The sequence below is a fragment of the Leucoraja erinacea genome, chromosome 16 (genome assembly GCF_028641065.1).
Source record: "Leucoraja erinacea ecotype New England chromosome 16, Leri_hhj_1, whole genome shotgun sequence".
Lineage (NCBI taxonomy): Eukaryota > Metazoa > Chordata > Chondrichthyes > Rajiformes > Rajidae > Leucoraja > Leucoraja erinaceus.
Window position 1 is genome coordinate 27,603,659 of NC_073392.1, and position 12,434 is coordinate 27,616,092.

Below are 12,434 nucleotides of genomic sequence, written 5' to 3' on the forward strand. Positions count from 1 at the left end.
ACAATAATGTTATGTCTGATTTACCAATGCTAATTTGCGTTGACCTACCATCTGGGTTTCTCCAGGTTATTTTATATGCCGTTGCTCCTCGCACTGCCGTCCAACCGATCCGGATCCGGTTGTGATTTGTTTCTATTATCCGCAAATCTATCACGGTGCCCGGACCTATTTCTTCATCCCCTGCGTGGAGAACAGAAATACGGTGACAAGGAAACAAAACACCATTTCCCCAAACTTCCGCGCAAGTGACCTAGCTTCAATGTTATCACCACAGTAACTGACTGATCTTGCATGTTAGCCCACATGGTGGAAGATTTCGAACCTGGAACTCAGGAGCTATAAGGCAGCAACTCTACCGCTGAGCCACAGTGAACGCTTACCAAAACCAATAGCATCAAGGATGCAATATAGAGAAAGTACAGGTGTTGGCAGAAGCCTCGTAGCTTCAGGGCTCTGGACCCATGTGGCGATGGATGATAAGACTTTGTAATTCTGCATAACTAACCTGTCTTTGACATGGTCGCTGGAGTTGCCACCTCTCTGCCGTTGTACAGAGTGTAGAGAGTGATGGCGTACTCGGTACCAGGAAACAAGTTGCTGATATCATAGTTGTTGGAGGCGGCAGTCAGCACAATTTTCTTGGACTGTGATTGTTCCTCTGTCAAAAATTGAAAGGATAAGATATGTTCAGGGCCCAGAATTCCAAGTTAACATCTAAGCACCAGACTTTGCACATCGCGTACATTTTTTTGCAGAGGGTGATCTCATCCAGTTGAGTGACAATGGTGTTGGGAAACAAGGAGGTCTCCATTTCAGAGGCAGTATTAACATGGAATACAGCAGAACCAGAAATCCCTTACATTCTCCTCCACTCATTCATGGGATGTGGGTTTGTCCCATCCAAATCAGGATGGGATAATGGAATCTCGACCCAAAGCAATAAAAAATTAACAATATAGTTCCAAGTCAGCATACAATTGAGTAGGAAGATAGTCATCTTCCCCAACACTTGCTGCTCTTGTCGTTCTGCCCACCAGAGATTGCTGTCTTGGGAGGTCTACCCCAATGAACACTGCCTCCAAGCCCAGTTTGCCCATGCAGCTACTATTCAAGGGCAATATTTCACCTCATGCCCAGAGCAGCCATCAACTGATCTCGCTAAATGAGAAGCCAGTTTTACCCCATTGCAATTGGCAGCATCAGGCTATAATTAAAATAATCGCAATCGTTACATTTAGTGCTATTTAATCGTGAATACATTCCAATACTAAGACATGGGATCAGTCATGATATTACTGAAAGGCCAAGCAAGTTTGAAGATTCTACAGCCTATAGTTCGAAAGCCTATTGCAGTGGCTGTAGGACTATAGGCTACGCAAGAGGCTTGAGGGGTTCTATGGTTTACACCATCGCCTATTACAGATGATCTCCTATCAGGCCAGAAGCGTCTACCTGTGGCTTTCCTCCACTCTATTCTGTAGTTGCTGGCATCACGCTGGAGGTTCCACGTCAAACGTATGGCATTCGCATTAATCGCCACCGTCCTCAAATTCAGGTTTTCTGTCACTTCTGGAGAAGAAAAGGGGAGGAAGGGAGAACAATATCAAATGTCACGCCACCACATAAACAATGCAAAGACCGCTTGATATCCAAATACTCAGCACGTTCAAACCCGAACAATTAATTACAAAATACCTCAGATGCCATTCCCAAAATCTGAAATAAAACACTCAAAATATTTGTCAGTCAGTCAGGTCAGTCAGTCCACAGGCAATGTCTTAAACCACTTAATCCTTAATCCTTGACCACTTAATTCTTAATCCCAATCCCATCCAACGTGTCTGTCAGTGTCTTTATGAAGCCCAATGTAAACTAGAAGAACTAGGTTTGTGGTCACCTGATCTAATAACTAGACTGGTCCATCACGGGCACATCCCTCCCCACCATCGAAAGCACGGACATGAGACACTGCTTCAAGAAGACGGCATCTATCATCAAGGATCCCCACCATGCAGACCATGCTCTCTTCTCGCTGTTCTCATTGGGTACAGAAGCCTGAAGTCCTTCACCACCAGGTCACGACACCAATCAATTTTTTGAATCAACCTTTACAACTCTAATACGGCCTGACCCGCTGTTATTCCAGCATTTTCATCCATCTTCGATATAAACCAGCATCTGCAGTTTCTTCCTCCCATTCTACCTCGGCAACAGAACACCACAGATTACTCTTGCACTGCAATCGACTTGTTTATATTTATAATTGTCTTATGGGCTAATTGCTTTTTACAACCTTATTCTCTATACTAACTTTCTGAATTTATGTAATTCATGGAATCAAGAACCAAAGGACATTGATCCAAGGTGAGATGGGACAGATTTATTAGGAACCTGAGGGTCAACAACACGAAGGGTGGTGTGTGAATGAAATGAGCTGCCAGTGGATGTGAGGTAGGTAAGATCACATCATTAAAAAGACATTTGGACCGGTGCATGAATAGCAAAGGTTTAGAGGGATGTGGGTCAATCTCAGGCAGGTGGGACTAATGTAGATGGAACATCTTCATTGGCACGAGCAAGTTGGGCTGAGGGGCTATTTCCATGCAGGGAGCATCTCTGGAGAACATAGATGGTGACCCTTCAGGTCGGCACCCTTCTTCAGACTGATTTGGGGGGGGGGGGGGGGGGGGGGGGGGGAGGGGGGGAGGAAAGCTGGGTAGGTGGAGTGGCAGGACATGGTGTCGTAGGTGTGGACACAGGCAAGGAGGGGGGGGGGGGGGAGAAATAGTTGATAGGAAGATGGTTGGAACAAAGGCCAGAGATTAAAAAAGAAGAAGGTGTAAGACAAAAGGATTAACGGAAAGGATTGAAACCAGAGGAAGGAATGTGGGGGGATAGGGAGGGGAGAAATAGGTGTGAGTTCGGGTGGTGAATAGGGGAGGTAGGGTTGGGGTGTGGGAGAGAAGAGGTAGTTGTTAGAGGTTAGCTAAAATTGGAGAATTGTCAGGGTCTCTCCAGTTGTTTTGCTTTTGGGTCGAATGCCAAAGCCAGAGACAGAGGGTTTTATATTTCCTGCACTGCTCTTTAATCTGCAATTTATTATCCTTTATTATGCTCCAAGCTAACTCTGTTTTGGCAACACAACTCTAAGTAAAAGATTCATGTGCAATAAAAGTACAAAGAGCCTGTTACGTTGAAAGGAAACTATGTGTTGCAGAGTTTTTTTTAACGCATTTTATAAGATGTGGGAGCTGCTGTCAAGGCTGGCATTTGTTTTCCCAATTGCCTCCGAGAAGATGATGGGGAACTAACTTCCAGTGAAGGTACTTGCAGAGTTTTGTTAGGCATGGAGTTCCAGGGCTTAGGCCTGCGATGTTGATGTTGATGTTGAATCAAACCACTGAATTGTGGACACTTGAAGATTTTAATAAAATTCTCCAGCTGAACTACTGCAGCCTGTCCTCCTAATCTACGACCATTAGAGGTCTTTGAACTCCTCCAATGGCTATTTAAATGAATTTGCCCTTGATGGTCCAACTTCAATATCTTTGATACCATTCGTTGAATTCCCTTCTCTTTATTTTGGGAGGACACACTTGCATTGGAAGAAGCTCAGAGTGGCTCCAAATGGTAGAGATGGGGTGGGAGATTGCAACCTACATGTGGTCCACCCTGTTTCGACTAATGCAATCAACCCGATGTGCACAAACAAATAGATCAAATAGAACAAGTTGAACTGCAACTTTAGGCTGTGCACGATATACGCAAGAAGAAGAAGATTGATAGAGATAAGATTCTGAGAGGGATTGATGAGAAGATCCTTCCCTTGGTGGGGGAATGTAGAACCAAGAACACTGTTTAGGGGTAAAGAGTTTCCCGTTTAAGGCAGATTTGACAAATAATTTCTTCTCTCAAGGCGCATGAGGTCATAGGAATCATCTTACCCTGTGAAATCTTTGGTTATTTCACTTTGACGGAAACAGAATTGAAAAAGGCCCTTCGGCCCACTGACCATTGATCACCCGTTCACATTCATTCTATGCTATCCCATTTTCTCATCCACTCTCTATACAATTTACAGAGGCCAATTAACCTACAAACCTGCACAACTTTGGGGCGCGAGAGAAAACTGTAGCACATGGATGAAACCCACCCAATTACAGAGAGAATATGCAACCTGCAAACAGCACCCGAGGTCCATCAAGTACACTACATTTATGTGTAGGAACTGCAGATGCTGGTTTAAACCAAAGTTAGACACAAAAAGCTGGAGAAACTCAGCGGATCAGAGAGCATCTCTGGAGAAAAGGAATAGGTGATGTTTCAGGTCGAGATCATTCTTCAGACTGAGGGGAAAGGGATACGAGAGATATATTGGAGGAACAGCATCTCATATTTCGCTTGGGTGGCTTACAACCCAGTGGTATGAATTTTATTTCTCCAACTTCAAGTAACCCCTGCATTCCCTCTCACTCTATCCCATCCCCACCCAAGTCGTACCAGCTTCAAAGTCGTCTGGTTGAGTCTCATTGTCTGTACTCGTTTGCACTTAGCAAACAGCTAACAATGGCCTGTTTCCGTTATCATTGTTACTTTTTTGCATATATTCATTCATCTGTTCTGTATCTCCCTACATCACTGTCTATATCTCTCGTTTCCCTTCCCCTGACTCTCAGTCCGAAGAAGGGTATCCATCCAAAGTCACCTATTCCTTTTCTCCAGACATGACTTGCTACATTACTCCAACATTTTGTGTCTGAGTCTACATTTATAACTGCTTTCGCAATTGAACCTTGAAAAATGGCGACTAAACATGGCAGCTTCTTGTATAATGTCATAATGTACTCTTCCTATATACTCACGCTTAACTAAGATCATGTTTATGTGCAGTAATATCTTTACTGAACTGTGTGGAGAAAAGGAGTTTCACTGTCTTGGTACATGTACAGCACAGTACAATTGACCAGGATCTCTGATGCAGTGAGGCAGCAATTCTATCTGTTACGCCACTGTGCTGTCTTGTGCCATTGTGCAATTCTCGTTTTATTTTCCATATCCTTCACCCACATGGGACTGTTAGTCTGGGGTGGGGGAGGGGGGGGATAGGACTATAAAATCCTGGATGACTGGAAGTCAGTCAGTCACTCTGCAAGATCATGAGGGAGAGGCCACGACTGTCATTTGAAGCTGTGAACTGTGAGTCTGCAATGTACTTGCAAAAAATGACTTGTACGCCTTAATGACAATGCCGTGGGTTGTTTGGCCTGCTGACCTGCCTGTGCTTGAAAGTGCAAAGCTCAAATGGACATGAAATTAAATTAAATGACAATGCCATGAGTTGTTTGGCCTGCTGTTCTGCCTGTGCTTGAAACTGCAATGCTTTATTAGGTCCGGCTGTGTTTGGAAGGTATAAATGCTTTATTAGGTCCGACTGTGTTTGGAAGGAATAAATGTTTTATAAGATCCGACTGTGTTTGGAAGGAATAAATGCTTTATTAGGTCCGACTGGGTTTGGAAGAAATAAATGCTTTATTAGGTCCGACTGTGTTTAGTCCAAAAGACCCGCTCATTTTGTGACTTCCGCTTAGTGGAAAGGCCGCGCTGATTGTGTAATTTCCAGTGAGTGCAGAGGTCTCGCTGATTGCGTAATTTCCGGTAAGTGCAGAGGTCACGCTGATTGCGGAAGTGCCACTGACTGCGGAAGCCCCACAGTGGAGAGGCCGCGCTCCACCGTGTGAGTAGATTCAAGAAAGTTTACTGTCATATATATGGTGTGTGTGTATGTATGTGTGCTTGCGTGCGTGTATGTGTGTGTGAGTATATTGGAATTGGTAGAGAGGTGGAATATTGCATTGCGGGACCAACCCTTCTATGTGAAGCTGGGACCCAACGGGTCCCACTTAGTCTAGTTATTTCTTAAATGTTGGGATAGTCCCTGCCTCAACTAACCCCCCTGGCAGCTTGTTCCATACACCCACCCCCTTTGTGTGAAAAAGTTACTCCTTAGATTCCTATTATATCTTTTCCCCCTCACTTTAAACCTACGTCGTCTTGTCCTCGATTCACCTACTCAGGGCAAGAGACTGTGCATCTACCCAATCTATTCCTCTCATGATTTTATACACCTCTATAAGATCATCCCTCATCCTCCTGTTCTCCAACAAATAAAGTTTCAGCCTACTCAACCTCTCCCTATAGCTCAGCCCCTCTAGCCTTGGCACCAATAGACAATAGTCAATAGGTGCCGGAGTAGGCCATTCGGCCCTTCGAGCCAGCAGTTTTATACAACTGTAACATGACCTCCAAAGTTCTAGACTCACTCGGACGTGTGCATTGATGCAGTTTTGAACCATAAGTGGGTGAGGTTGGGGAAGGTACCTGTTTTCATCCTGGTATTGACAGGCGGTCCCTCTGTTCTTCCGTACAATGGTATTAAGGTTACTGTATAATCAGTGTTTGGCAGAAGACCTTGAATATGGTAAAATTCCGTAGATCGATCGAACGTGACTATCAGGACATCTCTTCCTAAGGAGGAACAGAATGGATTATCAAGTGAAATTCAACCACTGTTATACACAAAGCAATGACATTTCTACACAAGGGAATTTCAGAACCAGAGCTAATCACATACACGCCACAAACTCACACATTCACTGCTTGCAACAAAAGGATCATTGTTAATATAATAGAAATAATGAGCTGGTTATTGAATAATGGTACTGGTTAATATACACAAGGACACAAAGTGCTACAGTACAGTCCAACAGCATCTGTGGAGAACATGGATAGGTAAGGTTTTGGGTTGAGACCCTTTGTTAGAATCCCCATCTGGATTTGCATATATTTATCCCTCCTCCCTGACCTCTTCCACCTATATTTCTTCCTCAATTCGCACCTCTTTTATCCTTCTCGCACATTGTCCTTTCATCTCTGGTCTTTGCCCAACCATTTGCCTATCAAAACCCCACCTAACCTATGTACACCTATCAGCTGCCAGGCTTTGTCTTGCCCCCAAATCTCTTCCTACTTTCTACATCCACCCCCAACCACACTACAATCGGTCTGAAGAAGGGTCCCGACCCAAATCGTCACCTATCCATGTTCTCTAGGAATTCTACCTGACCCAGCTGAGTTGCTCCAGCACTTTATGTCCTATTGCACATATGGTTCCAATTATTTATTCCATGTTAACAAAATACAAATCTATGCCTCAATCTATCAATGTTGCCAGGATTGGCCAGAGAAAGTCAGAAAAACAAGTTTAAATTAAACTATTACTGCTAGACCAGTCAGGGTGCATCAACCTGCTGCATTCCTCCAGCACTTGTCTCTCCTGCCCTCAATCATCTATCAGGCCTACTACAAACAGATTACCTGTGATTGCTGAGCATCCATTACATAGAAACATAGAAACATAGAAATTAGGCGCAGGAGTAGGCCATTCGGCCCTTCGAGCCTGCACCGCCATTCAATATGATCATGGCTGATCATCCAACTCAGTATCCCGTACCTGCCTTCTCTCCATACCCCCTGATCCCCTTAGCCACAAGGGCCACATCTAACTCCCTCTTAAATATAGCCAATGAACTGGCCTCAACTACCCTCTGTGGCAGAGAGTTCCAGAGATTCACCACTCTCTGCGTGAAAAAAGTTCTTCCCATCTCGGTTTAAAGGATTTCCCCTTTATCCTTAAGCTGTGACCCCTTGTCCTGGACTTCCCCAACATCGGGAACAATCTTCCTGCATCTAGCCTGTCCAACCCCTTAAGAATTTTGTAAGTTTCTATAAGATCCCCTCTCAATCTCCTAAATTCTAGAGAGTATAAACCAAGTCTATCAAGTTTTTCTTCATAAGACAGTCCTGACATCCCAGGAATCAGTCTGGTGAACCTTCTCTGCACTCCCTCTAAGGCAATAATGTCCTTCCTCAGATTTGGAGACCAAAACTGTACGTAATACTCCAGGTGTGGTCTCACCAAGACCCTGTACAACTGCAGTAGAACCTCTCTGCTCCTATACTCAAATCCTTTTGCAATGAAAGCTAACTGGGACTAATTGGGACATGGCAAATCGGGGAGGCGTAGTGAGACCCAATGGACCAGCTGCTGCTAACAAAATCTGCCAGTTCAAGCTTGTTCTACTTGGAGAATCTGCTGTTGGAAAATCTAGTTTAGTGCTTCGCTTTGTGAGGGGGCAGTTCCATGAATACCAAGAGAGTACAATTGGTGCTGCTTTTTTAACTCAGACTGTCTGCCTCGATGACACAACTGTAAAATTTGAAATATGGGGCACAGCAGGGCAAGAAAGATATCACAGCTTGGCCCCAATGTATTACCGAGGAGCACAGGACGCCATCGTAATTGTGTTTAGTTGAGGATTCCACCATCTGCAATTTCTTGTGTACCCTATTTTTTTGTTTGATTTGTTTTTACAGTATTTGCAACATCGGTGAGAATATGACAAAACTGACTTAAAAATTACTTCTTTTTTAGTCTCTCAATTTTTAGTTTAGTTTACATCAGCTTAGAGATACGGCATAGAAACAGGCCCTTCGTCCCACCGAGTTCACGGTGGCCATTGTTCACCGATTCACAAGCTAGAATATATAGATAGATTATAGTTTTATTCCCACTATTATTGAGATTAGATTTTAAAGAATCAGATTTATCGTTAGTTTAATTTAAATTCCCCAAGTAGGGCGGCATAGCAGTGCAGTGGTAGAGTTGCTGCTTTACAGCACCAGAGACGCGGGTTCGATCCTGGCTAAGGGTGCTGTCTGTACAGCGTTTGTATGGTCTCCCATGACTGTTGAGGTTTCCTCCCCATGCTCCCGATTTCTCCCACACTCCAGAGACGTACAGGTTTGTAGGTTAATTGGCTTCTGTAAATTGTCCCTAGTGCGTAGGATAGAACTAATGTATAGAATCGCTGGGCAGCATGGACCAGGTGGGCTGAAGGGCCTGCTTCCGCGCTGTATCTCTACAGGGTCTAAGGTGTACTGGTAGGATTTGAATGTCTCACAATCAGTAGTCCAGGTCTTGGGATCACAAGCCCAGACTGTGCCCACATGGCCCACTCTCTTTAGATGTCTGGAGTGGTCGGGTATTCTCACCTGCAGATGGGCCCCACTTTAGTCGGTAGCCTGTAGCTCCACTCGCTCCTCTCCACCTGACCTCCGCGCTCTGTGGAGTCACACTCTGAACAGTCAGTTGTTGCACCGGTTTCAGAGCCACTGAAAGCACAAAACAAATTCCATTTTATTTTAACCTCCAGTCCCCTGTGGACCTTCTCCCCACAAACTCTGGGAGGAGAATCCATCTGGCAACATTTGCCTGTGGAATTGGAACTGTCCAAGCTTGATAGACTTGTGAAGACACACAAATGTTTAAGGTTATCAATGTTCTAGCACTGGTTTGGAGCTAAAACAGAAACTGCCAAAGACATTCAGCAGGTCGGGCGGCATCCGTGGCGAGAGAAACAGAGTTAAAAATTAAGGTCAAAGTTGCTTCATCAGAACTAGAAAAATTGGAAAAAAGAATGTTTCAAGTTGTGGAGAAAGGGATAGATGGAGAGAAGGGGAATGTGTGTGATAATGGGAGACTCGGATAGTACAGGTGACACGGTGCCATTGGTGCCATCTAAGAGAGAGTAATGGATGCTCAGCAATCACAGGTAATCTGTTTGTAGTAGGCCTGATAGATGATTGAGGACAGGAGAGACAAAAAGCAATGCAACTCAACTGAGATGCAAAACACAACTATGTTTGAAATCCAATATAAAGACATTATTGGAAATGTGGAGAGAGACACTTAAAGACCGTTCCCTCCGTAACTCCGTGGTCAACTCGTCCCTTCCCATCCAAACCACCCACTCCCCAGGTACTTTCCCCTGCAGCCACAGGAGATACAACACCTGTCCGTTTTCCTACCCTCTCGATTCAATCCAAGGACCCTGGCAGTCTTTCTAGGTGAGGCAGAAGTTCACTTGCACCTCCTCCAACCTCATCTAGTGTATCCGCAGTTCCAGGTGTCAACTCCTGTACATCGGCGAGATCAAGCGAAGGCTCGGTGATCGTTTCGCTGAACACCTCCGCTCAGTCCGCCTTAACCTAGCTGATCTCCACTGCACTGAGCTCAGCACTTTAACTCCCCTTCCCATTCCCAATCTGATCTTTCCATCCTGGGTCTCCTCCATTGTCGGAGTTAGGCCCAGCGTAAATTGGAGGAACAGCACCCCATATTTTGCTTACACCCCAGCAGCATGAATATTGACTTCTCTAACTTCAAAAAACCATTGCTTTCCCTCTCTCCATCCCTTCCCTCTTCCCAGTTCTCCCACCAGTCCTATTGTCTCCGACTACATTCTATCTCTATTCCGCCCACTCCCCTGACATCAGTCTGAAGAAGGGTCTCGACCCAAAATGTCTCCCATTCCTTTTCTCCAGAGATGCTGCCTGTCCCGCTGAATTACTCCAGCATTTTGTGCTTACCTTTGATTATGTTACAGGTGAATAGATAAGATCTGGCCAATTCTGATACAAACAGGAAATATTTGTTGTCTGAAATTACGGGATTCAATATTGGATCCTTAAGGGCCTATCCCACGAGCATGCGACTCCATGCGGCAAGCGCGACCTAAAGCCCGCAGCCGCCTCGATGGCGTACACACGGAGGTCGAGTGAGTGACGTGAATTTCGAGCGAAGTCCGACGGGCGTATGACCGTCGAGGCGGTGCGTACGGCATCGAGGCGGCTGCGGGCCGGCAGGCCGATGCAGCGCGGAATCTTTGAACCCGGTCAGTTTATCGGAGCCCCGCGCGATGTCGGGACCAGTTCCGCACAACCCCATATGGCTCCGGCAATCGAAGTGGGACCAGCCCCGCCAGGCCGTACGGCTCAAGCGACCACGTTAAATTGCGCTTGCCACATGCAGGCGCATGCTGGTGGGACCGGCCCTTTAGTTCGTGCTTGCTGCATGGAGTCGCATGCTGGTGGGACCGGCCCTTTAGTTCGTGCTTGCCGCATGCAGTCAGTCGCATGCTGGTGGGACCGGCCCTTAACTGTTCTCGGAATGTCCAGGCTTTGATGGAACTAAAGGAATACAGTTGTTGGTTGTGTCTGTGCCTGTATGAGGGTATCTGTGTGTTTGTGTGTGTCTGAGTGTATGTGTTTCTCTGTATGTCTCTGTGTGTATTGGGAGAATGAGGGAGGGTCGTGGGAGACACAGAATTTAGATAATTGCCAAAAAAAACCTCAACCTTGAGAAGTATTCTTGTACTTAATGTGATCTGAAACGCAGTGTGAAAAATGATTGATGGAAGGTTATTCAGTAGTAATACTTAAAAGATAATTTGGATAAGTTATGTGAAAAGACTAATTCAAAGGTTTACTGGAAGCACAAGGAACTGCAGATGCTGGAATCTTCAACAAAACACAAAACACAGAATGAACAGTGGGTCAGGCGGCAGCTGTGGAGGGAATGGACAAGTGACATTTCAATTCGGGTCCCTTCTTCACACCACTAAACACACTCAAGTTCCGACGCAAACAGGATGGGCCAAATGCCCATCTCCTGTACTGTGTGGCTCAATGAAAAAAAAAGGATGAAAAGAAGCAATTTAAAAGAATGAGAGCACAGGCATTTTGAATCACTTAAAGGAAAGCAAAGTCCCATTGATATCCCTTCACAGAGTTCGAGTTCCTTCTCCACCAGCTTGCTTGCTAAAGGCTCCCCAGAAAGGCTCCCAAGAAGGTTTTCAACTCCAGAAGGGGCTCATGCAGCAAATGCTCCTGAAAGGCCGCAAGCTGCTGCCATATCCTAGCAGGCAGCAGGCATGGTTCACTTGCTGCCTGGAGTGAGAAACTTGTCTGCGGCTTGTCTTCTGGTCGTCCCCGTAGACCAGGAGCCAAAGGGTGGTGTGAGTCAGCGACGGTGGTGAACGCTGGACAAAGGGGCCTGCAAGGAGACCTGAGAGGCATACCTTGCGTGGCCCCAAGTTGGCTATGGAGGCACACACAGAAGTACAGGCTTGTAGGTTACTTGGCTTTGGTAAAAATTGTAAATTGTCCCTCGTGGTTAGGATAGTGCTGGTGTATGGGATCGCTGGTCGGTGCAGACTTGGTGGGCTTAAGGGCCCGTTTCCTCATTCTATCTATAAATTAAACTAAAACTAAACCTGTCTACTCTTGCATATGGACTTATCAGCTGTTTCTATACATTCAATGCTTAATTGGGGATTGTACTTCTGTATTGCAATAATCTTTCTGATCTGTGAGCAAAAAAAAATTTAATTGTGCCTTGGAACATGTGATAATAAGAGAATTATTGTCGTTAAACGTCACCTATTCATGTTCTCCTGAGATGCTGCCTGACCCACTGAGTTACTCCAGCACTCTGTGTCTTCTGTCCAGGTCATGCTGGCCATCTCTCAGAAGCT

The 12,434-nt window shown here is 45.4% G+C and overlaps 1 protein-coding gene across 1 annotated transcript in view; it reads right to left on the bottom strand.

The window, feature by feature from the left end:
* Nucleotides 1–12,434, bottom strand: part of LOC129704692 (collagen alpha-1(VII) chain-like) — a 103,327-nt gene that overhangs the window by 46,245 nt on the left and 44,648 nt on the right. The window contains exons 12-16 of the mRNA XM_055647987.1: nucleotides 9,112–9,231; nucleotides 6,379–6,525; nucleotides 1,453–1,569; nucleotides 506–658; nucleotides 49–180 (exon numbers count right to left, since the gene is read on the bottom strand). Of these exons, the coding sequence (XP_055503962.1) occupies nucleotides 49–180; nucleotides 506–658; nucleotides 1,453–1,569; nucleotides 6,379–6,525; nucleotides 9,112–9,231 (669 nt within the window). The remainder of the gene's footprint in view (nucleotides 1–48; nucleotides 181–505; nucleotides 659–1,452; nucleotides 1,570–6,378; nucleotides 6,526–9,111; nucleotides 9,232–12,434) is intronic.